Genomic DNA, 25,908 nt, shown 5'->3' with positions numbered 1-25,908 from the left:
GTACTTTTGCTGTAAGCAGTATGTTTCTCCTGTTGATATTACCTGGAAGTACATTAATGGGTTTGACATGCTAACAAACTTTTTGGTTTCTGGCCTGAGGTATGGTCCATGTTTGACTGGTAAAACTTGCAGATCATGATGTGAATGAGTTGCAGTGTGCTGCAAGCTGGTCAGACATTCTACAGTAGAATTCCAATGTACTCTGTACATGTAAGAATTTGAACTTGAACTTTATTCACCTTATTTACATTTTTAAAAATAGTAAATCATTGTAGTTTTGCATATAAAATAGAATTTGTGATGTTGTGGATTATGTGGTGGCACACAAATATCTCAAATATCAAAGGTGAGTGTGTTAGTTGAATTATTTGGTAAGAAAATTTGTGGGAGTCTGTATGTGTACCTTGTGATGGCCTGATATGTCATCACGTTTGATTTCTCAATTTGTTCTTACAAACTACTACAGGTACAAAAGTAGAGTTCATCCTCACTGGCCGTATCACATTCTGGTGGGGCATCTACTCGGCTCAGTGTCATAAATATCTACAGGAGGTGCTGAAAGCAACATATAATATTACCAGCACCGAGCTACCTTCAATTCATATACAATACCCATTGCTATTTAATTTAAGTTAGCTGTCAGTTTGAAAGATTACCTCTGAAAATAAACATTTTTTTGCTTAACTCCATCACAAATATTTTTATCACTCAAAAATGCTTACTGCAAGAAAGTATGAATATATTTAGACAAGTTGATTTTTCAAGAAAATAAAATATGGTAGTTTATGTAGGGGTATAGATTCTGTCATCAATTTTATTAGTGGGAAGGTGTAGTGGTTAATGTATTGGACTTTAAACCCAGACCTGGCAGTTCAATTATTGCCACTGCCTCACTGTGCAACTCTTAGCAAGTCACTTAACCTTCTTGTTCTTCCACTGTAAAAAATATAAGTAAACAGCAGAATGTTTCCTGAAGTTGTAAGTCACCTTGAATAAAGTCAAATAAGTCAAACATAAAATAAGTTATTTTACTTTTGAACAAATAAACTTAAATTCCCTAAATAAATATTTAGGTATTCATTTTGTTTTCTCAGTAAAAATGTATTTGCTGGAACAAACTAATTTGTGCCAAGCACACATATAAATTACTTAGTTGATTTATTGCAGGAGTAGTAGACACTCACCATTCGTCTGGTGGCCTTTTCAAGGTGCCGTTTTTGGGAGGCAAGACGGAAAATCCTGATCAGGATGATAATTCTCAAAGGCCTGAAGAATGATACAAACCTGTGGAAAACACAAGTAAATTAAGTAAGCCTTATGTTATGTGTGGAAAAGAAAATGTGTAGTAGTAGATTTCTTGCCGAGTTTAGTTTTTGTTTCACATTCCAGAAATAACTGCAATAGTAGTAGGAGTTTATGGAGAAACTAGTGTTCAAGGCAAGAAAGAAAAAGACATATCTGTCAAAAAGACAACATATCTTAACACAAATAAAGTTTAGACATGCTGACCCCTTGTTACAATGTAGTTAAAATAGATATGTCTTAATGTACAGTAATTATAAATGCTGTCTTATCACTAAAGTTTCGGGATTTCAATAAGTGCTTTTTCCATAGAAAAATCTCTAGCCAAAAGAAATAATTATTTTTGTTAATCATATTTACTAGACTGCAGGAAAGTGGTAACATTGACATGAAAGGTGATTGTCAACCTTTAGAAATTTCTCTTACTTAAAAAATGGCTAGGCACCTGAGTCTAAGGAAAGCTCAGGGGTCACTCATTTGTTTTTAGTAGGTTCAGGTTTGTCATTACTTTTTTTCCCCACATGATAAAATATAAAAGCAAACACCTTTTTATGACAATGGCAAACTAATCATAAACCAAGTTTTCCTGAAGTAGAATGCACCAGGTCAGAGTTTTCAATGGGTTAGTTTTCTTTCCATAGAAGCAGCTTGTACCAAGGTCAGAAAAGGCAATTCCTTAGTTGCAGGACATCTGAGTGTAAGGACTAAGCCAAGGGATCAGTCAATATATGTTTTTTTTTTTTTTGTTATTCACTATCAATTAAGACATTGATAATTATACAAAAGCAGAGAAACATAAAAGGCCAAATTCAGCATATTTGCTGTGTCATCTACCTGTCCAGAAATGCCCATTGGCCCACTTACTCTACTGATTTGACCCCATTTTTGTGGTAGTGGATACATTCTTAATGGCAGCATGTTTTGCTCATGAATCAATCTTCAAATTTAGGGCAGCACTAATTTCAAACCAAAAAACAAAAGTAGAGATGAAATCAAAATTCTCCTAACAAGAAGACAAAGTTTACTTGTAGCTGTCTTTCCTTTATACCTGTAATTTTTTTAATGTTTGGATTCTGTTTTTATGCTCATGGTCATCTTTTATAATATGGCTTCCATAATGCCAAAGGTTACATGGCAAGTGCACCACATGCCTATCAACCAAACAGTCTAAAATGGCAGCATCTACAAAGAAATAAATGCATAAAATGGCAACATGATGTGACTGAAACAACAATAAAAATAATTAAATAAAGCCAAATAATTATTTGTGCAATACTGGCAATATTAATGTTTGCTTACATTTTACATCTTATGTTTTGAATAATTTATTCCACAGAGATTGGATTACATGTCTATCCCTGCCATAAAATGATATTTGACACGTATGCTTTTGGTCCAGGAAGGAGGTTATTACAGTGACTATGGTCATAATGACCATATAAACATATGGTCCCCAAAATAATATTCTTAAATTTAGTATAGATAAAACTTTATAGAAACATTTGACATTTATTTAGAAATGAGGGTTTTAATATTAGCTAAATTTTTTATTTTGTTTTTCATTCTTCTTGATCTGCTACCTTTATTGTGTTGCTTGATTAAACAGGGAAGCCTATAATTGATTTATAGCTCTGTGATCAATAGGGCAACTGAAGGGTATTTCAAAAACCTGCTGCCACAATCTCTTTCAAATGTCATTAGTTTGGATTGTGTTACTGTGTTCTTTGTCCCCTTTTTCGGCTTGCAGTTTTTCAGATTTTTCTTGTTATACTATAGCTACAGCTTTGTACAACTTGTCTTTCTAAGAGACTTTTTGTAATGGATCATCTTGTTATTTTGAATTGATGCCTTTTTTGGATTTTGTTTTGTACTGCTTTTGAAAAGTATCACTATTATTATACAACTGGAATTGTCAGAAAAAAACTGGAAAGCAGATTCTGCAATTTCGTTTTGCAGACATGCTTGCCCCCCGCACCCAAACCCCCCCTAACCCCCCCCCCCCCCCTGTCTATCAGCGGCTAAGTGAGTTTCTTTCTCGTTTTTCTTTCCTCTGTGGTTTTGCTGTCTTTCAGCTTCATGCTGTAACCTCATACTTCTTTCTTCTTCCAACTCATTAACTTGGGGCAGCCTTGCCAGCTCTTTGAGCTTCATGCTATAGCCTCGCACGTCTGGGCCACCTTGCTGGCTCCTCCAGGTTGGACAGACAGACACACACACTTCCATGCGTAGACATTTATATATAAGATAGCTGCCAAATACTTCCATCTTCTTCAGGAAATAAAATTGAAAGTGGAGCTACTTACTATTGTGGTGCACAGAAGCGTCCATTATCACTTCCACGTTTTACGGACTGCATGCCACAAGGCGGCACCCAAAGCAACTTCCACCTCTCTCCAATCTGCACTAATAGTAGCACGCCTGGTTCCAGCGGCTGCAAATGTACCTGTGCTTTACAAAAGTGGCTGCATATATGTACTAGTAATAGGATGTTAGGGCTGAAAGGGTTAATTTATTATTCTCAGTTTTTGTTATATAGTAATTATTTTTCTCTTTTGTTCTGTTATGGTTGATTTAATTTTTATTTAAATACATTTATAAAAAGTATTATTTAAAGGCATTTTTAGTCCTGGGAGGTTTTCTTGGTTTTGGTCTTTCTGATTAGGAATAGATGTTTTACCTGATGCTACAAATTAAATAAAATATTTAGCAAGGGAATGACAGTCTCAAACTTGTCAAAGCAGACCAGGTAGAAACCAACACTGTATAGTATTCCTATCTGTAGAACAGTGCTCCGCAACCAGTGTGCCACAAGACAATGCTAAGTGTGCAGCGGCACAGTGCCTCCAAGAGGAGAAAAGCACAAGGTTTACAGTGGGCACTTGTGTGTTACTAATATCACCAGGTGATACTCATGAATGCACTCAGTACTGCATATGTGTGTAGCAGCAGTACTTAATGTACTACATTTCCTGGTAGTATAATACTGCCAGACAGCTTTGGCGGGTGCAGGGGCTGATGGGAAGATGATTGAACAAGCAGGACTTTTCAAAAAAGGAACCATAAAGACACCAAGAAGATCACAATCTTTTATCTGTGTGTTTATACGCCTCTCACATTCAGTATCACATGGCAGTTCCCATCACGATGTATGTGCAGTCCTGTGCCTGCTTGTCCATGTCAGTTCATCTGAATTGGATATGTCTTTGCCTCGGGAGTGAGCCCAATCACCTCATGCCATATCTGGAACTGGTAGGTCAAAACTTTACATTCGTTTCAAAGAGCTGTTCACAAAGTATTTCTTTCACTCACCATCAACCATCATCATCACCAGCCCCTGGTATACTGGACTGTGTTGGACACTGTCATTAGTGTTTATTGTTTGTTGTGCTGTGTTGAAATATATTAACACCATCCGGGATCTAGGGGGGTTGTGTTTTGAATAAGTGGTTTTGATTGTATTGGGTGTTCTTTTTTCACTATTTGATTAATATACTTCATCATCTATTAATTGTGCAAATAATAGTGTCTCTGTGTGTGACAGTGTGTGTGTGTGCCAGGTCAAGACTATGTATGCTCCTGGGTCCCCAAAAATAAAACAAACAAATCATCGTCTTCAGAATGTGTAAATCCTAGCTTCATTGCAACCGCTAAACATGTGACATTCACACTAGTTCCCATCCAGATGTATGTGCTGTCCTATGCCTGCTTGTTCATCTGAGCTCGTCTGCATTGGATATGTCTTGGAGCGGCACAGTAGCACAGTGGTAGCGCTGCTGCCTCACAGTAAGAAGGACTGGGTTTGCGTCCCTGGTCCTCCCTGCATGGACTTTGCATGTATTGCAGTTCTGCTCCCATTTTCTACAACGTATCTATGCAAACAAAATTTTTCAACTGCAGTTTTAATATAAAAATGATAAGCTGTCATACTTGAAGGACCCTGACCAAAAACTTGAGTTGCTCTGTCAGATACTGGGCCGAATAATACTATTGTGTTTATTAAAATAAGCACAGGTATCACATTAATTATAGTTAAAAGTTGATATTAGTTAATATAAGTTAAAAAATTAGGTTAGCTGTGACGTTAACTTTATCAAATAAAAAAAAAAAAAGTATCATTTCTTTGTTTGCACTTTGTAACTCCTATATTTTTTGTATATTCTTACTTGTGGTGTGCCGCGGAATTCTGGGAAGGGCTTAGGTGTGCCTAGAGTGGGAAGAGGATGTGGAGCACTGCTGTACAGTATATGCAGCATGCACACACATCATGGATGTAGCTGCCAATTCTTTCAAACTCACATTTTTTCTCATTGTATCGTTTCAACTATGAGCGCCTGAGACCATATACAGCAGAAGCAATATTTACTTTTACCACTAGTCCAGTGATTTCTTTGAATGCCAAAGAATACTCCAGATTTTAAAAATTTTTTCCCTTTGCAACATGTTATGATTATTTTTTAATGTTTTGGGAAACACTTCAGCCATAGATTTTTTTTTTATTCATTGTAATCACAGGCTTGCTGACACAATAACACAATTGCTCGTCATTATTTAAATTACTACCCCTACTTTGAGAAAGCACCTCCTTCATCAGGAATTGGATTGGTTTAGAAATGTCACACTCAATGAACCATCAAATTGTTCCTATTCACATTTAAGCCAAATTCATTCACGGTTGTGTGCATATGTATAATATGTATAATGGCCCTGCAAAATTATGTAAAGTTAGACAGCTCTCACCAACAAGAAACACATACATTACAATAAATCTCGTGAGGAGTCCATTTTGTTTTGACCCAAAGATGATGTTTTCCAAGTTTCATACCTGTAAGGAACTTTGTTACATATAAAAGGTTTAACATACCTTAGAGCTGTCCATATATGATCAGAATACAATGTGTGAATGAGGTCATTGTGCTTCCAAGTTGATTAGATTAAATTTAAACCAAAGCACTACTAAATTAATCAGCTAGACTTGGTCTCACACCAGAGTGCTCTACTTCATAGCATTCTAATATGACAATTATTTTCTCATTGTTTTTAGCATGAATCAGGGCAAATTGTTCTTAGATCTGCACACAAATGAAATGTCAACAAATGACTCCTACTCAAGCCTTGTGCCATTCCATCATGCTTTGTGGCAACCACAGCTTTAAGAGTTGTCCCTTAATGTTTTATGAGGACTTGAAATTTTACAATGCATTAAGCTAAAACAAAAATAAGCTGACAGTTCATCATGATTCATAATGATTATAGCATACCTTGGAATTGATGTTGCTCCTGAGAAGTCTGGAAAAACATAGATCATGGTGATAACTAGAGTGACAGTGACAATTAAGCCATCTAAAATGTTGAGCTTGGAACTGAAATATACCAAGAATCTAAAAAGGAAACAAAAAGAACACCAGTTCATGCTCCCAGTGTTATTTGTAGTCCATCAAACATTCTTGGACAATATGTTAGGATTTCCTCAACAGTAAGCACCCAAAGAACTTACATTTTTTCAACAGCTTCAGATAATACTGTAAATTAAAAATTAATAACTCCACTGCATCATATTAGAATGAATGGTGCTAAGCCTTTTGTAGATCTGGTAGTAATTAAAGATCAGTATTTATCCTTGGAATCATTTGGAAGTTATAAAAAAAAATAGAATGGGTGGTTGATTCTAAACAGAAATTATTATAAATAACAACAACATACAACCAGTTACAGTAAATCCTACTACATTTTTAACATATCTTTCAGCCAATGTGATACAAAGTGTTTAACAGCCTCATCCTATATCCTGATTACCTCTAACAAAATAGCACTCACAAACTCACTTGATTAAATTCAATGTCACTGAGATAATGTTTATGGTGGCAAGGCCATAGCAGAAATAAATCTGGATACAACACCAATCCAAAAAATAACTAACACCAACTTTCTCTGTGAAACTGACAATTAATGTAATGTCTTTAGGCTTGTGGGAGATAATAGTACTGCAAGAATAACTCATACTCATATGGGGATATACAGTGGTGTGAAAAACTATTTGCCCCCTTCCTGATTTCTTATTCTTTTGCATGTTTGTCACACAAAATGTTTCTGATCATCAAACACATTTAACCATTAGTCAAATATAACACAAGTAAACACAAAATGCAGTTTTTAAATGATGGTTTTTATTATTTAGGGAGAAAAAAAATCCAAACCTACATGGCCCTGTGTGAAAAAGTAATTGCCCCCTTGTTAAAAAATAACCTAACTGTGGTGTATCACACCTGAGTTCAATTTCCGTAGCCACCCCCAGGCCTGATTACTGCCACACCTGTTTCAATCAAGAAATCACTTAAATAGGAGCTGCCTGACACAGAGAAGTAGACCAAAAGCACCTCAAAAGCTAGACATCATGCCAAGATCCAAAGAAATTCAGGAACAAATGAGAACAGAAGTAATTGAGATCTATCAGTCTGGTAAAGGTTATAAAGCCATTTCTAAAGCTTTGGGACTCCAGCGAACCACAGTGAGAGCCATTATCCACAAATGGCAAAAACATGGAACAGTGGTGAACCTTCCCAGGAGTGGCCGGCCGACCAAAATTACCCCAAGAGCGCAGAGACGACTCATCCGAGAGGTCACAAAAGACCCCAGGACAACGTCTAAAGAACTGCAGGCCTCACTTGCCTCAATTAAGGTCAGTGTTCACGACTCCACCATAAGAAAGAGACTGGGCAAAAACGGCCTGCATGGCAGATGTCCAAGACGCAAACCACTGTTAAGCAAAAAGAACATTAGGGCTCGTCTCAATTTTGCTAAGAAACATCTCAATGATTGCCAAGACTTTTGGGAAAATACCTTGTGGACTGATGAGACAAAAGTTGAACTTTTTGGAAGGCAAATGTCCCGTTACATCTGGCGTAAAAGGAACACAGCATTTCAGAAAAAGAACATCATACCAACAGTAAAATATGGCGGTGGTAGTGTGATGGTCTGGGGTTGTTTTGCTGCTTCAGGACCTGGAAGGCTTGCTGTGATAGATGGAACCATGAATTCTACTGTCTACCAAAAAATCCTGAAGGAGAATGTCCGGCCATCTGTTCGTCAACTCAAGCTGAAGCGATCTTGGGTGCTGCAACAGGACAATGACCCAAAACACACCAGCAAATCCACCTCTGAATGGCTGAAGAAAAACAAAATGAAGACTTTGGAGTGGCCTAGTCAAAGTCCTGACCTGAATCCAATTGAGATGCTATGGCATGACCTTAAAAAGGCGGTTCATGCTAGAAAACCCTCAAATAAAGCTGAATTACAACAATTTAGCAAAGATGAGTGGGCCAAAATTCCTCCAGAGCGCTGTAAAAGACTCATTGCAAGTTATCGCAAACGCTTGATTGCAGTTATTGCTGCTAAGGGTGGCCCAACCAGTTATTAGGTTCAGGGGGCAATTACTTTTTCACACAGGGCCATGTAGGTTTGGATTTTTTTTTCTCCCTAAATAATAAAAACCACCATTTACAAACTGCATTTTGTGTTTACTTGTGTTATATTTGACTAATGGTTAAATGTGTTTGATGATCAGAAACATTTTGTGTGACAAACATGCAAAAGAATAAGAAATCAGGAAGGGGGCAAATAGTTTTTCACACCACTGTATGAACTCTGTACAGACAAGGATCTGGCATAGGATTTCAAGCCATGATGCTAAATCTGAAATGAAGCAGTGCTAAAAACTGCACCACTGTGCTACACATCATGTAAAAGTAGAGGCACTAATGTAACCAAGACTGTCTTTGTTCCTTCCAAATTCACATGGATGACAAAAGCAGATTTAACAACTTCATGGTATGAATAATTAATCATTACAATTTTGGTAGCAAAGTAAATTATTTCTGTTGCCAATTCCCTTTCTGCGGAGGGAGTTCTATACACATTAATAAGGATGATGTAACTTATCTCCCTAGGCAAATAATGTGGACAAATCCTGAAAGCCAAAATTTAAATGTCTACAATTTACTGTAATATACTCCCTTTTACACTATTCCGCATTCAAACAGATAACCCGACCCCATTCTGTCTTTATCTCACACATAGCACTGAGTGTCTGTATGCTCAAATAAAAAGAAATCAATAAAATATTAAAATAGTGTCAGGTTTCAGCCAGCAATCTGTATTACACAAGAGGCCACAGTACCTGTACACACTGCAAGTTGCACAGGAGAGTACCAAAGGTTTTCGAAGGAGTAGAAACTTTATTACTGTTCAGGCAGATACAAACACAAGTCTCTTACAGAGGTGACCCGGCCTCGCAAGGAACAGCTGTCAAATGACCTGCCTATGAGGACAAAGAGTTTGTCCACCTTATTTGAAAGCAATCAAACATTGCTTATTATAATAAATGGTAGGGAAGTTATGAATCCTTTCTGGTTTGCTCTTATTCTTGCTCCAACTCTTTGCCTCATCTCTGTTCTTTAGACAAACAACTATTACAGTGAGGTGAAACAAAGCTGCTTAGGTACCAGAGATCACACTGCTAGGTGCAGATTATGGGAGTATTTAATATAAAATGAAAAGTCACATTATTATTAATTTGCTAGTTTTCAGATAGGAAATACGATTGAATCAAGTCAACTAAAAAGCAGAAATTAACATCAAGTTAAAAAAACTAGTTGGAGTCAAAACCTGCAAAACAGAATTGGGTACCCCTACTGTGCTGTGATATTAAACTTTAGAAAACTAGGGGGCCCACCCCCTGGTTTGGTTTACCGGATATACAATTTAAAGAGATTGTTATTTTCAAGGGAATTGTTACATATGCATTATTTTCACTTTTACTTTAAAACTTTTGTAAAAACAATACTTGTCCTTTATTTCCGGCCCTGGGTGTGGTTAAATCTTTCTCACAGGACGTAAAACGCTGCTCGTGTTGTGAAGGAGGGCAGCTGAACGCACACTAAGGAGATGCCGTCAGATCATCTGCTGTCTTTCTGCTGCTGCTTCTGGCGAGCTGTGTGTTCTTTTTGTCGCGCTGCACGTCGATCATTTAAAAGCCTGTACAGCAGCTGTCCTTTTGCCACTTTGTGTCTCTGCCACTCGCGTTGTGAAAGAGGGGGGGTGCTGAACGCATGCTAAGGAGAAGTGGTCACATCATCTGCTGGCTTGTTACTGCTGGCGAGCTGCGTTTTCTGCTTGACGCTTGTCGTTGTTTTAAGAGCTGGGAGCATGTGATGTCTGTCTGCCAAAAGCATTCCAACAACTGCTTTACTAGATGTCCGTGAACTTGTTTTAAATGTTGTCTCACTGCCTTGTCTCGCGTGATGTTAAAGTGTCTCTCGCGGGACGTCAAATTGTCTTCCGAGAAGATCACGTCTCGTCTCCCTAGTCTCCCTCCCAGGATTTTTTTTTTATAATATAGAGATGAATGCATATACAACATGAACAGCTGGTTTTGTTTGGAATGTTTTGTTGCATTTTCTTAACTGATTACCTTTTACTTCATGTACTGTAATTCCAGCTCATAAATGTAAAATAGCATCCTTTTAACAATATAACTTTCCACAAAAAATACTTTAAAAAGTTTGGTATGCTAATTATTTAACATAAATACCATGCAAAACATTAATTTATTGTATTGTGTACCATAAAATATTACTCACCCTTCGACATAAATTCGAAGAATCACATCAATCAAGAAAAAGAAAGATATAGTGAGTGAAATTCCTTCAATTCCATTCACTGGATTTATGAGGTCAGCAATTACCATAGCAACATCCAGAAATATGAGCAATATACCTAACATCCTATAATGTAAAGAATTAAACAAAGAATAAAAGGTTAGTAACTATGGAACAGGCAAGGGAAGAGTTGACTCACCTATCTCTCTCAATTACTGGTCAAGAGTCCAGTCTTCAATTTAAAACATGACTACCATTTAGTCTTGTTTCCTGTTCATGAGTTATGTTTATGTGCATTGATTATTCCGGAAATATAATATTTTAACTAAAATCATGAATTTTGTATGTTTTGTGGATACAACATTATAACTGACATGAGGATAATGTGACACAAGTAGCATTAGATTGTTTTTTCCATATAATTTTTCACATTGTTTCACAATATTTAAACAAAAAACCATGCATTTTGCAAGTTTTGAGGATACAACTGGATAACTGACATGTGGATAATGCGACACAAGTAGCATAAGACTTTTTTTTTTTTTTTTTTTTTTTTTTTTTATCAACGGACATTTCCCACATTGTTTACTGTTCCACTGTATTAGTCACTATTGGCTTTTATTAGATGAATCTCTTTTTCTCTGTATTCTGCACAAAAACATGACATTAAAAATGTTCCTCAGCCACCACTACAACGTACAAGGGGTAACATATTTGAAAAAAATATACTGTACATTTTTGGGTGAAGTATTCCTTTAATGCAGTCTACTCCACCTAACCGTACATTTTGGCTGAAATTCAGATGAGAAACACTATGTGTGCAATAGTTAGTGCTGCTTAATTAATACTTTAACTATGCCTTATCTGACAGCTGTTTATTGTAACAACTGAACCGCATCATCTACAATCCAATCCACCATGGGGCTGAAATGAGGTGGGAACTACAAACTCTATGTCTAATCAGGAGAAATATGTGATTTTGTTTGCCAAACTAAGTGAAACCAGTAGCAGGCAACTCTTCACACAATATTTTTCTGTTTTATACTGATTGTTACTGAAAAGCACCATGTGAAGTAGTATGGTAAATTCTCGTTTTCTCTTTCTACTGTTACCGGCTAAACTTTGCTTATTTGTATTTTACCATTTACTAGCAGTATTTAGGAGCTTTAAAAATCTCATTTATAACAAAAGAACATTATGTATCTCTTATATAGGCATAAAATACATAATCTCTGAAGTTAATTTGCTCTGGTTTAGCATTTGTCCGTTTATGATATTTTGGGCTTTATTTTAAATTTTAAAACAGTTCTCTAAGTTTGTAAACTGAATTGTGTTAAATTACAATATGCATAAAGAATTAATTTATCTGCCATTTCTAGTATATATTTGTATCCAACAGAAGAAGGTAGATCTTATTCACAGGGTGTGACACCTAAGGAATCAAAATATGTGAAGTTTAAAATTAAAACAATGTTTTTATTCCAAACATGATGAGCCCAGACAGAATAGAATGTATCAGAAGGCATCACCTGCGAAATGTTTGCTAACAGTTTGATAAGATATGTATTAAAAAACACTAAAAGTTTGTTTATAGATTTCTCTTTATAAAATGTGTTGGCTGTTAAGGACCTATTGTCAATTAAATTGTTCTGTATCAATATGAACTATACAGCATTATAGACTGAGCAACAAGATGGTGAAATAATGTAAATATCTCAAGAGAAAAACTTGTGAAGCAATTTTGATACTTAGGTTTGCCTATATCAGACATATCTTTAGAAATGGTGAGGTACTATAGTAATCAATCTAGTAAGGACATTTTGCAATATATAGTTTAATGAAAATTTTGTCTTAGCATTTTGGTTTTGGTGTACCTACCATTTGACAGTTTCTTTTGGTTACTTGGAATCTGGCTTGTTCCCTGACCACAATTTATTCTGCTATATTCTATTTTCCACTTGATCATACTATAACAAATCTGAGTTATCCATCACAAACTCTGCATTTAAATTGGGTTACTGAAGAGACAGAAACTGGGGAGGAAGAATGCTTTCATTCTTTTTTTATGAAAAGCTGTACTACTACCAGTTAGTTGTTTCACTGCTAAAAACTTTACCCTTAGAATATTGTAGTTATTTGTATGTGTTTATCAAACACGGAACATCATAGGCCTTATTGATGCATTTTAAATTTATTTCCAGGGGCTCTGTTACTTGAAGTCAGGCACACATTGTGTGATTTTAAGCACAACTTTAAGCCTGATTTATAGTCAGCAACTGGTTTTGTGAGCCAGTCCAAATTTCAGCTTTATCAGCCATCATCTCATATGCAGTATAAGAGGGGTTGTGATACTTGATTGCATCTTACGACTGGGCAGTCAAATGATTGGAATAATTTCTGTCATGTCTGAAATTTCAGTTGGCTGTCTTGTAGCATGAACTGTCTCATGTGACAATTTTGTATTGTCGCAACAATTTATTTTGCAATGACTGCAGTTAAGTGTACATCGGGTAGTGCCATTGTCATGTTCATTTTCACCTTTTGATTTTAAAAGGTAACCATCATAAACCAACACACAAACAACTAAATGGCAAATGACAGAAGTATCTTAGAAAACGTATATTGGAAGAACCCAAAATAAATACACACAATGGTAAATTAAATCTTGTCCATGCCTTCACCAATTATCCCCATGTACAGTTACACCTTTTTCTTTTCTTTGTAGTTTCAGAACACAGTCAGCAACACGGCTCTTTCTTTTTTGTTATTTGAGAAACCTGTGGCTGTATTTTTTTTGTGATAAATTTATTACTAAGTAAAAACAAATTAACAGGATACATCAATAAACAGATATAGCATACAAAGTAGCCAAATTTTTGAATGGTTAAAGCTTTATTGCAAAACGTCAAAAGGTAAACCTGTCAGTCACGGTCATGTACACGTATAGTCTGAACACCTACATCGTGGCGTATCAATTGGACCGAACATTCTCATATAGTTGGAGAACATATATGACTAATTACTCTGCCACTCAGTTACTTGACCATGATTTCTAAATCCAGCATAAAGGTAAGATTTACCATCTTTCTAAACTAAAGCCTAAAAAAATGATATACAACATTAATAACAACATAAAAGTTAGATATATTAGACTGCTCAGTAGTCCAGTTAGAGAGGGTTCTTTTTGAAGAGACCATGTCTCAATTATTGTGAAATAAACAAGAATATAATTAAAAACAATTACCCCCCTTCTCATCATATTACCTATGCTAAATCAGGTAACAAGATCAATTCTTTTAACCATAATCATAAGATCATATGATCATAAGAATACATATCATTTAATACAAAGGAAAGAAAGGGATGAGTGGCAACTGCCTTCAACACCACTACTGGAAATTATGAGTATTTAGTGAAGCCCTACGGTTTGGTTAATACTGCAATATAATATTTTAAAGACATTCTTGTAATTTACACATTAGTAAACATTGAAAATATTGTAATTTTCTTCTCTAATATCAAGTAACATATCCTTCATGTGAAATAAATTTTATTAGAAGAATTATTTAATCGTATAATTACAGAAGTGTGAATTCTATCAAACATCAATGATATACTTGGGATGTAAAATATTTCGATTAAGACTAATAATGGAATTAAGCTAAGTTTCAAGCTATTCTGAACTGGACAGTTGCCATCTCCATTAGTAAGTACTAAATGTTGTACAGTACTTTCTGCAAACAATTATGGAAGCTACCTTATGCTTTTTAATTCAAGCAATAACAACATTAACAAAGAAATTTATTTGCTTTGAGAAAGTTCAGGAAGCTTTCACCTAACTAAAAACTTTGCTCAGCACAGCTCCCTTTTTGAAATATACATCCATCCATCCATTTTCCAACCCGCTGAAGCCGAACACAGGGTCACGGGGGTCTGCTGGAGCCAATCCCAGCCAACACAGGGCACAAGGCAGGGAACCAATCCCGGTCAGGGTGCCAACCCACCGCAGGACACACACAAACACACCCACACACCAAGCACACACTAGGGCCAATGTAGAATCGCCAATCCACCTAACCTGCATGTCTTTGGACTGTGGGAGAAAACCAGAGCGCCCGGAGGAAACCCACGCAGACACGGGGAGAACATGCAAACTCCACACAGGGAGGACCTGGGAAGCGAACCCGGGTCCCCCAACTGCGAGGCAGCAGCGCTACCACTGCACCACCGTGCCGCCCTGAAATATACAGAATTTTCAAAATAAGTGATTTAGATGTTTAATCCTGGGGCGGGCCAGAAACTGCAGGTTTTTGTTCCTGTCCAGTTTGTTAATTAGAAGGAAATTATTGCTGCGTATTTATGCCTCAAGCTTGGAGTGGACTACTTGGCCAAAAATCCACATAACAGTATAATTAAACATTGTGATGGTTTTGGTAGATACTGGTATAATGTGTTTGTATATCTTTTTCAGAATTAAACATATTTCTTAACAAATAAAAATGTTTTGCTTATTAACTGTGTACACTAGCATGCCTCTTATGCATTCAAATGCTTGTTAATATTCGGCTATTCAGGTAGATTTGATAGTAGTAATAGGTATTCACTTCTGTTGATAGGATAAATATACAGGAATTTAGTATTTTGCTCAAGATTCCGCTGCTGCTGTCCTAACTTCCTGTCTGCAATAGTTTACCAATCAGGCTGCACCTCACAACACTCTGGGTAATGTACTTAAAGGGATAGGCTCACTTATTGTACATATTTAACATATAAGGTCACACAGAAAGAAATTACCTTTAAAACCCTAATACGATAAGAGAAAATTACATTTCTCATTTCCATTGGTGTATACAAATTTGCAAGAAGAATTTAATCTGGTGTACTGGATCGACTGGTAATTCGCCTGCTCCTAAATAAACAACATTTTTGTGCTTTACTTTAGGTAGCTCACTTTTTAAGATTTCGAACCTTAAATTACATAGTCTTAAACAACAGCATTCTGTTTCTAATTGCTTCTTGTTTCCCTAACCAGCTACAAGTTAACAACAAGATGCAATTGAGAAGGGAGCCAGACATTTACTATGCAACTTGGTCACATTTCCACCTTTATGTTTGTTATAAAGTGTCTGTTTTGCTAAAATATTCAGAATGAAATTGAAGAGAAAAAAATGAAGGACTGATAGCTATTAATCTGCTCTGGATCAGAAATCATTTAAATGAGATTCTTAGAAAGGAAAAAGGTGCAAGAATGACCTGATGTGGAAGAGTGACAATACTGACAAGTAATAAAGTAAATATCAAGTTCAATTATTGACATGCATCAACTTCTGAATAAACAATTGAGCTGGGACAAAAACCTGCATCCACTGCAGCCCTCCAGAACTAAATTTGTAAACGCTCGTCCTAAAACTTTTGAAGAAGAAGTACTGTAGGTGTGTCCAGTATCAGGTTTTCTGTAGTTGGTGGCGCAATTTTTCAAATATGTGTGGTGACAATGTGTAGGGGAAAAAGAAGTGCATGCTGATAGTAACTGCACTTTCCTTCAATAATGACTTCTCAGTTATATATACAGAGCATATATAGATACATATTCAATTATAATGTATAAGCCCTTTGTGAAAACATAACTTTTTTACTTGAAAGAAATTAAGAAACATTATTTGTATAAAATTTGCCTTTATCAAGTTTCCAACCATGTCCCCATGTGTAGCTGTTGGTAAATAAGGCAGGATCAAGCATGGGTCAAATGCGTAACAAAAGAAATCTCTCAGTCCAAAAAAGGTTTGTTTTAAAAATGTTAAGTGAAAATTCAAAGCAAACAGTCCACGTAAGAATAGAGAAAAGTTGTTACACATGTAAAAAAATGAAAATTGTTAAACTTCGTTTCTACACTTAAGGATGAGTTATTTCTCTATGCTTTACTTCACATTTAGTAAAATGTAAAGTAAGGCAGGTCACTAACTGAGATTAATCTATGGTCAAAGGGACAAGAAATAGAATATACCAATTCAATTCAGCTTGTGGGGGTTATATGAACTTCCCATATGCTATGCACTAATTTATATGCAGACATTTAACATAACTAGGAAAACACTTCTATCAGCTTAAAATGACCTAAATAACTCGCAAATGGCTTTTACACATCCAGCCCCTAACTGTTTATGCTAAGGGTAAAATCAATTACTTTAGGATTACTTAGTAAGAGTCTTAACTATTCAATGAACTTAAACCAAACTTAGGAAACTGAACTCCAAATCTTAGCTTAAATGTAAACTTAAACTCAAGTGTAAAAGCACAAACTCAATTTAAGCATGCAAAATTTATGATTAATTATTTCAACGAATTGCTGTTTCTTGGAGCAGGCACAGTTTGTTTACAGGTCTGTCCAGTGTGCTGGTTTTGGTCTGCACACTGACTCTTCTGACTGCCCCTTTGGCATCTGGCATTGTCTTGATGACTCATCTCAATGCCCAAGAGTTACAAGGTGCAGTTTCATCTACAATGAGAACAATGTCACCTGGTTCAAAGTTTCTTCTTGGTGAAAGACAATTTTGACATTCTTGAAGTATTGGTAAATACTCTTTAGTCCATCTTTTACAAAACAAATTAGCAAGGTACTGTACTTGTTTCCATCATCTTCGGGTATACTGGTCATTTTTAGAAGAAAGTCCTTGGGGTATGCTGGGTATGCAAGTCATTGGGTGTCAGTGCCTCCAAGTCATTCAGATCATCTGATACCTTTGTAAGGGGTCTGTTATTGATGATGGATTCAGCTTCACACATCGCTGTTTGAAGACTTCTGTTACACACCACCTTGATGGGAGGCCAATCGTGGATTAAAAATCCACTTGACTTATTTCTTCATCATGGCATTACAGATTTTTTTCTTGGTCAAGACTTTTAGTTGCTTCTTGTAGCTTTCTTTCTGCTCCAATAAAGTTTGTTCCATTAATTGAGCACTGTGACAATTAGAGGCACTGTCGACCCCTTGAACCCTCAGACCAGACGTCAGACACCAGATAAAAGTCCAAAATGAATATTTTATAATAATAAAGTGCACAAAGCACTCTCCTCTCCACAATACTCATACAATAATAATAAACTACAATAATTAACAATCCTCCACACTCCCAGACACTTAGCCACCCTACCACCCAGCTCAGCTCGTCCATCTGGGATTTCCCACAGTCTTTTATAGTCCTCGACCCAGAAGTGCTTCTCAGCCCTCAGTCCATGTGATTATCCAGCACTTCTGGGTCAGGTAAAAACTTCTCTTTTTTCTTCAGCCCGGAAGTATATCATTTCTTCCATTCCCGTGACTTGGAAATACTTCCGGGCTATACGGAAAATATAAATCCCTGGGCCTCCCTGCAGCGACTCCTAGCGGCCCCCATGGTATCCAGCAGGGCTGTGCATTAAAACTCCACTGTCCATGAGGTCCTGCTGGAATTCGGGGCACCTCCATGTTGCAGGGAGGGCTCCATCTGGCGGCCTGGGGGTATTGGCCGGGATGAATGGCCGGCCGTATTCCACAGCGCATAATTTTAACTTGCCCTCTTCTGCATATTAATCGACATATGGCATTGATACAAGAATCAGTGTTCAAGCTTTGTGCAATTTCAATATGTACAGCTCTTATTGTTAGGCAAGTGAAAATTACTCCATACCTCTTGACTAAGCTTCATCCTTTTTGTACTTGATAAGGTCCAAAATAATTGACTCCAATGTTGGTAAAGCGTTTGGCTGGTCCAGGAGTAGACAATCTTCTGGTAACTCTGCCATTTTTTGCTCACACATTTTGGCATTGTATTTTCTGCAAGTCGTACACTTTGAAATAACTATTCTGATAGCTGAATTGGCTTGAGGGACCCAAAATAAGGGCAGCAACATGTGAATTCTTGTGAAGAATTGCAGGGTGCTTAGCCTCTTCTGGCTTAGCAGCTTTGCTGAGTCTGCCTCCAACTTTTAGGATTCCGCTTTGCAGGACTGGCTCAGGTTTGTAAATCTAATTACTTTTCTTGATGTGGCAATTTTTGTATAAGGCTTTAATCTCTTCTGGATGAGCTTGTAATTGACTGAGGCAGATAAGCTCCTTCTCTGCTTTAGACAAGTCTTCTAAATTGCTGACTTATATTTCTTCATATGTTCTGTGATTAGTGTCTATTGTCTTTCTGGGCTGTGTTCAGATTGGCTGACCATATATTGGAACACCTTTCTTTCATCTTTCAGATGCAATAGCACTTCCTTGAATTTAAGGAACCACGCTACTGCTTTCTTCAGACTTAGCCATTCTGAGAAGTAGCATATAGGTTCTTTTACTGTTTCAGTTTTCTCTCCTGCACTTGTTGAGTTTACGACACAGCCTTTTATTTCTGGATCATCATTAATAAGCAAGTGCCCTTCATCGGGTCTTTTGGCCATTCGTGTTCTGGCTTTAAAAGGAAGTTCAGGGCTTGAATCTATGTCTTTCTTTTGATAAAACATTCAATGGTCGATCCTCTTGATGCTTGGTCTGCTGAATTTAGAGCAGATGTGATATATCTCCATTGTGAGGGCTGTGAGTACTTCCTTATCACTGTAACTCTGTTGGTGACAAATGTTTTGTAGCGACCACTTTCATTTACAATGTACCTTAATACCACGGTTTTCAAACTGTGGTACGCGTACCACTGGTGGTACTTCAAGTCATGCCAAGTGGTACTCGTGTGGTCCTTTATTTTCCACGAATCGATGTTGCTAGAATGCCAATATGTTGCATATAATCATATATAGTATAAGTATACTACTGTAAATGTGTGGAAGACTCCAAGCCGGCTTTTATTAGCGCGGGCACCCATTACCTGAATTAGTTTAATATCACTTTAACGTCATAATTATAGTCCATCCATCCATCCATTTTCCAACCCGCTGAATCCGAACACAGGGTCCGTGATTATAGTGACTTTTTCTTCAAAACAACACGGGCGTAAATTAACGATTCATTGACAGTGGTACTTCAGTTTACTGGTCCTCGCGGAGTGGTACTTGTTCAAAAAAGTTTGAAAACCGTGGCCTTAATACAGTGGTGCTGTCAGTCCAAAAAGTTGACTCTTGCAGTGGAACTTGCAGTTTGTGTGTTAGCATCTTATCTATTTTGACTGCTACCACGGCTGCTGTTAATTCTAACCCTGAAATTGTGACAGGTTTCAGTGGTGCCACTCTTGACTTCCCCCTTAGAAATGAACAATGTCTCTTATGTTCTTTGTCAGTTAAGAGAAGATAAGAAGCAGTGCCATACCCATCTTCAGAAGCGTCTCCAAAATGATGCATTTGTGAAGACATTATGTGACCAAACCTAGTCAGTTTGATGCACCTGCTTATATTGTAATCCAAAAGTAGCTACAAATCGTCCATCCATTTTTTCCATTGCTGGACATACTTAACTTCCATTTCTTCATCCCATCAATATTTCTTTTTACACAATTTCCTCAAAATAAGTTTAACAGACAATATAACTGATGCTAAAATTCCAAGTGGGTCACATACTGAACTGACCACTGACGGAATACCACGTCTTGTAGCAGGCTTATCTTGCAGCTTTACCTGGAACTTGAAATTATCAGTTTGTGTGCACCATTGAACGCCTAGGGCTCTCAGTTGGTAACAAATCATGGCTTAAGTCTGTTCAATAGCCCTGTTTTCTTCAGGTATGGACAATTTAAGACTGTTTGGCTGTAACTCACCCATTTGGTCAGGTGAAATCCTCTCTTGAAACACAAGGCTTGAAGATCTTTGGTCAATTTTATGGCTTGTTCTTCTGTAGCAGCTGACTTTAGACAGTCATCAACATAGAAATTGTGAAGCACAGTGTTAATTGCTTCTGCAAAAGCTGTGCTTCTTGCATCCTCAGCTGTTCTTCATAAAGCGTAAGAGGCACAACCGGGTGAAGAAGTAGCACCCACAAGATGTATTGTCATTTTGTATTCCTCTAGTCCATCCTTTAGATTAACTTCAGGCCACCACAGGAAACGAAGAAGATCAGTATATTCATCTAGAACTTTTACTTGGTAGAACACTGATTTGATATCTGCTATTAGAGCAAATGGAACATTTTACTAGTTTGTTTATTGACCTTGTTCCTTTCTACAGTGCTGATGTGGAGCTTTTCTTCCAGAGAGATTTAATTGTTCTTGCAAGCTTTCTGTGCAGAATGTAGCTGTACTGCCAGAGTCCATTACAGCATACGTTTCTACACATCTTTCACCCATTTTAGACTTAACTTTAACTTCGACCACAACTAGGACAAACTGTTTACTGGCCCTGGTAGTAGTGTACGTCTCTAATAGTTTCACAGAAACATATAAAGAAATATTCTTCTTTTCCGACTTAGTGTGCTCTTTTTTACTGGGCGTGGCTTTACTGTCAGCACCCATTTCTTTATTCATGTGCAAAATGACTGGGTGTGACTGAGAACATATTTGACATTTAATTTTTTCTACTGTCTTTACTAAGATGACCTTGCTTAAGGCACTTGAAGCATAAGCTTTTAGATTTCAAAAAGTCAATTCTATTTTCATACTTTAGTCCCTGGAACATACTGCATTCAACAAGAGCATGACTTTCATTGCAAAATAGTCAAGGCTTTCTGAATGCACAAACAGCCGTCTCTGTCTTTTTGACCGAGGTGTCTGGAATCCCCTTTTCAGCAGCAACAGCAAAATTTGTAGAACAACTACTTTTTCTCTGGTCACATTTGAGGGGAAACTTCCTTTGATCAGTCTTTTCGCTTTCTTTCTTGAAAGTATGACTTTGATAGACGGTGCTGTACACAGGATGCAAGGCTATTGTAGCCTGTTGTTCAAGAAAGTCAACTACATCAGTGAGACGTAGGCCTCTGTTTTCTTTACTTTCGATCTCCGAAACTGTATACTGTCAACGTCCTCGCAGTTCTTGGGGATACTTTGAGGTTATAATATGAAGCTCTGTACCGTTGTCAAACTCATTTCTGTTCTTCACACTTCACAGCTACAAAGAAAGATTGCATATTCCCACAGACCTGCTCCATCATCCAATTCTATTTGCAGCCACTTCTTGGCTTTCTTCATGTATGCATTGGCTATCTGGAGCTGGTTTCCATAAAAGGTCTCAAGCTTCTTCCTGGCCCTTCTGTAGCATTCCACTGGTGGCATGTATGTACAGCCTTCACCAATTTCACAGGGTGAACCTTTGTTAAATTGAGTTAAGAATTCTAATTTATCTCAGAGGTTCTCCACCACCTCATCAACAGCACGGTCAATTGCCTAGACAAAGTTCACATAGTCTAATGGGTTGCTATCAAATACTGGGACCTTTCTATGGGGTACATAAGGTACTTCTGACTTATTTTACAGTTCATAATGTTTTTGGCAAGGTTCATATTTACTTTCATTTCTATACAAAGAGCTACAAATACTTGCACCACATGGCACTTCATTCTTCAAATCTGGTTTTTCAATGACACTATAAGGGTTTGGTTTACTTAGACTGTGACTGCATCCTTTAAGAACTCTCAATTTTACATTGGATTCTGTAATTGCAGCCTATACTACCAGCTGATCTTTTTTAGTCTTTACCTGTGCTTCTTTGGCTCTCAACTGTACCTCCTCCAAATCTAGAGCCTGGTGGCTTTTCTGAGCCGCCGCTCTGACTAGCAGCACCGCTGAGGTAGCTTCTGAACTTGATCAACTTTTTAGTTTTTACAGAAACTTGAGAAACTGACAGCAGGAGTGATGTCGTCTATAAATCTGTACCCCTTAAACTGATCTAATTGCATTTTGTTTGCAGAATTGGAAGGTGGCTTGGAGAGGCTCTTACTTTGAAGTGTTTCCCTAGTCCAGTTCTCTTCAAGAAATGCATTTAAAGTCTTCAGTTTAGCATCAAACCTTTTACGTAGATTCTCTTGTTTGTCTTCATCACTTTGCAAAGATATTAATTATTTAACTTTATATATTATGTCATCAAAGCATAAAAGTCTTTTTCAATAACTGTGCTTATTTTCTCACAGTTAGATTCATTCTTCTTTAAGCATTTTACGTACTTCAGCCAAGCTGGATAGCTGTCCACATTTTTCATCTGTTTTCCGACTGAGGATCAACACATTATTCTAAAGTGTCTGACATTAACATACGTCCAGAAATTAACCTGGGCTGCATTGGTACTGTTAGCTGCTTGCTGTCGTCATGGAGATGCTCCCCCTCTGTTGCGTCACAGTCGTCAGGATGGCCACTCGGGCTTCTGCATCGAGATAGCATTTCAGCCATGCACCAGGAAGGGCTCCCTTTAAGATATTTAAGTTCTTTTATCTCAGCTTATACAGTCACACAAGGAGCACTTACAGTTCTTTCAAAGGTTCAACTACGATTGAACGGCAAAGGTTAAAGTACCTGTCAAGTCTTTAATATCGCTGCTGCTGCCTTCCTTTGCAGACCAACGTCAGGCTTAAACAGGCAGGTTTCAAACTTTTTAGTGTAGCTAATAGTAAGTAGGTCAGGATCAAGCATGGGTCAAATGCATATCAAAAGAAATCTCTCAGCCCAAACCAGGTTTGTTTTAGATAGATAGATAGATCTTTATTAAAAATGCTTAGTGAAAATTCAAAGCAAACAGTCCATACAAGAATAGAGAAAAGTTGTTACACATGTAAAATAAAAGGTAAAAAAAAGGAAAAATGCTTCTTCTTGTTAAAATTCAATTGTTTCTATACTTAAGGATGAGTTATTTCTCTATGCTTTACTTCACATTAAGTACCTTCTCAACCCATGGTTCTGCACATACAAATGAGCACACTATGGCAGAGTAGTGGCTCTGAGGCTAGGGATCTGCACTGGCAATCGGACGGTTGCCGGTTCAAATCCTGTAAATGCCAATAGGGACTCTGCTTGTTGGGCCCTTGAGCAAGGCCCTTAACCTATAATGCTGCAAGGCATGGTTTGAAATCGTGTACTCATGCCTCGTATACTCATGCCTTATCTATCTGTAACTGAGACTAATCTATGGTCAATGGGACAAAAAATAGTAAGAATTTACCAATTCAATTCAGCTTGTGGGGTTATAATCACCTCCCATATGCTATGTAGTAATTTATAGGCAAACATTTAATATAACAAAGAAAATACTTCTATCATCTTAACATGACCTAAATAACTGGCAAATGGCTCTTACATCATGTTCTTATTGAAGAAATTATTTTAATGCAACAGTTGGGGTCTGCTGTACAAATTGCCTTCATAATAATCTCTCCTTACTTAAACTGAAAAGATTCAACTCTTTGAATCTCTCCTTACATCTCATACCACTCAGTCACTATGGAGAATAAAACTGTACAAAGTATTCCAGATGAGGCCTAAACAATACATTATATACTATAGTTTAAGCATAAGCTCCCATGACTTGTTGCTATGTAACCCAACATTCTGTTGGTCTTCTTCATTGCTTCTGTATACTGTCTTGATGTAGAAAACTCCGTTATGATTCCTAGATCCTTTTCATAAAGTATACTTATACATTTCAAATCTTGCCATGTGTATTCAAATCTAACAATTGTATTTCTTATGTGTAATACTTTGCATTAGATGTTATCTGCCACAAATCCACCCAAGCCTTCTTGCTGTTCAGGTCCCTCGGCAACAATTTACCCAATTCTGCCTAATCACCCTTTCCACCTAGTTTGGTTCCATCTGCAAACTTAATTAGCTTGTTAACTACATTCTTATGTAGATCATTTATATATAATAAAAACAGCAATGACAATAGCAATAATCCACAATGGACACCACTTTTAACATCACCCAATTCTGAAAAGATTCCTCACACCATAACCCTTTGCTTCTTGTGTTTTGTATTTGTGTTTGAATTTCTACTTTTAGTTTGATCAGTAACTTTTAATGTGGTACCTTATCATAGGCCTTCTGAAAATCAAGTTAGAAAATATCATATACACCTCACTTATTTTATGCATTTGTTGCTTACTGATAGAATTCCAGCATATTAGTGAACATTGACCTTCCCTGTCTGAACCTGTGCTATTGGCTAGCATACTTGACATGTGCTTCTCAATCTGTTCCTTAAAAATTGCTACCACTATTTGATCTGTAATGCATGCTATGCTTACTTGGCCTATAGTTACATGGATCATCCCAATTATCTATTTTATGCTATGGGATAATATTTGCTAGCTTCCAGTCTTTAGGAATTTCCCAGGTGTGCAGAGCTTTTCAAAAAATGTGCCTCAAGGTTTATCTGGTCCTGGACATTTCTTAGAATTCAGCCTATTTAATGTTAGTAATACTTCTTCCTTTACAATTTCTAAATGAAGTACCTCCATGATTATAATATCCACCTCTAAAATTTGCTTGTTTAATGTTAGTAAAACATGTAAAATAAAACTATTCTCTGTATTAAGAGGCCCGCAAAATGCTCTGTAAAATAAGTCCTCAATCCCTAATAGTTTCTACTCAAATCCAAACATCCTCACTAAGCTAGAATTTTGGTTCTCAAGTTTACTCAATTTTCTACAACAACTACTGATAAGTTAAATAAACTAATTGATTTATTAACAAATAATTTAATGGTGGGCGGTGGTAGCGCTGCTGCCGCGCAGTAAGGAGACTTGGGTTCACTTCCTGGGTCCTCCCTGCCTGGAGATTGCATGTTCTCCCTGTGTATGCGTGGGTTTCCTCAGGGTGCTCCGGTTTCCTCCCACAGTCCAAAGACATGCAGGTTATGTGCATTGGCGATCCTAAATTGTCCCTAGTGTGTGCGTGCGTGCGTGCGTGCGTGCGTGCGTGCGTGCGTGCGTGCGTGCGTGCGTGCGTGCGTGCGTGTGTGTGTGTGCCCTGCAGTGGGCTGGTGCCCTGCCCAGGATTTGTTCCTGCCTTGCGCCCTGTCCTGGCTGGGATTGGCTCCAGCATACCCCTGTGACCCTGTGTTAGGATAT

The 25,908-nt window shown here is 37.3% G+C and overlaps 1 protein-coding gene across 2 annotated transcripts in view; it reads right to left on the bottom strand.

The window, feature by feature from the left end:
- The window catches only part of tpte (transmembrane phosphatase with tensin homology), a 103,787-nt gene that overhangs the window by 44,353 nt on the left and 33,526 nt on the right, over positions 1 to 25,908 (bottom strand). For both annotated transcript variants that reach the window (XM_051926349.1, XM_028799253.2), the window contains exons 5-7: positions 10,938 to 11,081; positions 6,561 to 6,680; positions 1,185 to 1,284 (exon numbers count right to left, since the gene is read on the bottom strand). In XM_051926349.1, the coding sequence (XP_051782309.1) occupies positions 1,185 to 1,284; positions 6,561 to 6,680; positions 10,938 to 11,081 (364 nt within the window). The remainder of the gene's footprint in view (positions 1 to 1,184; positions 1,285 to 6,560; positions 6,681 to 10,937; positions 11,082 to 25,908) is intronic.

This window comes from Erpetoichthys calabaricus, chromosome 4 (genome assembly GCF_900747795.2).
Source record: "Erpetoichthys calabaricus chromosome 4, fErpCal1.3, whole genome shotgun sequence".
Lineage (NCBI taxonomy): Eukaryota > Metazoa > Chordata > Cladistia > Polypteriformes > Polypteridae > Erpetoichthys > Erpetoichthys calabaricus.
The sequence above is the reverse complement of the archived record's forward strand: the minus strand, read 5'-3'. Positions and strand labels throughout refer to the sequence as shown.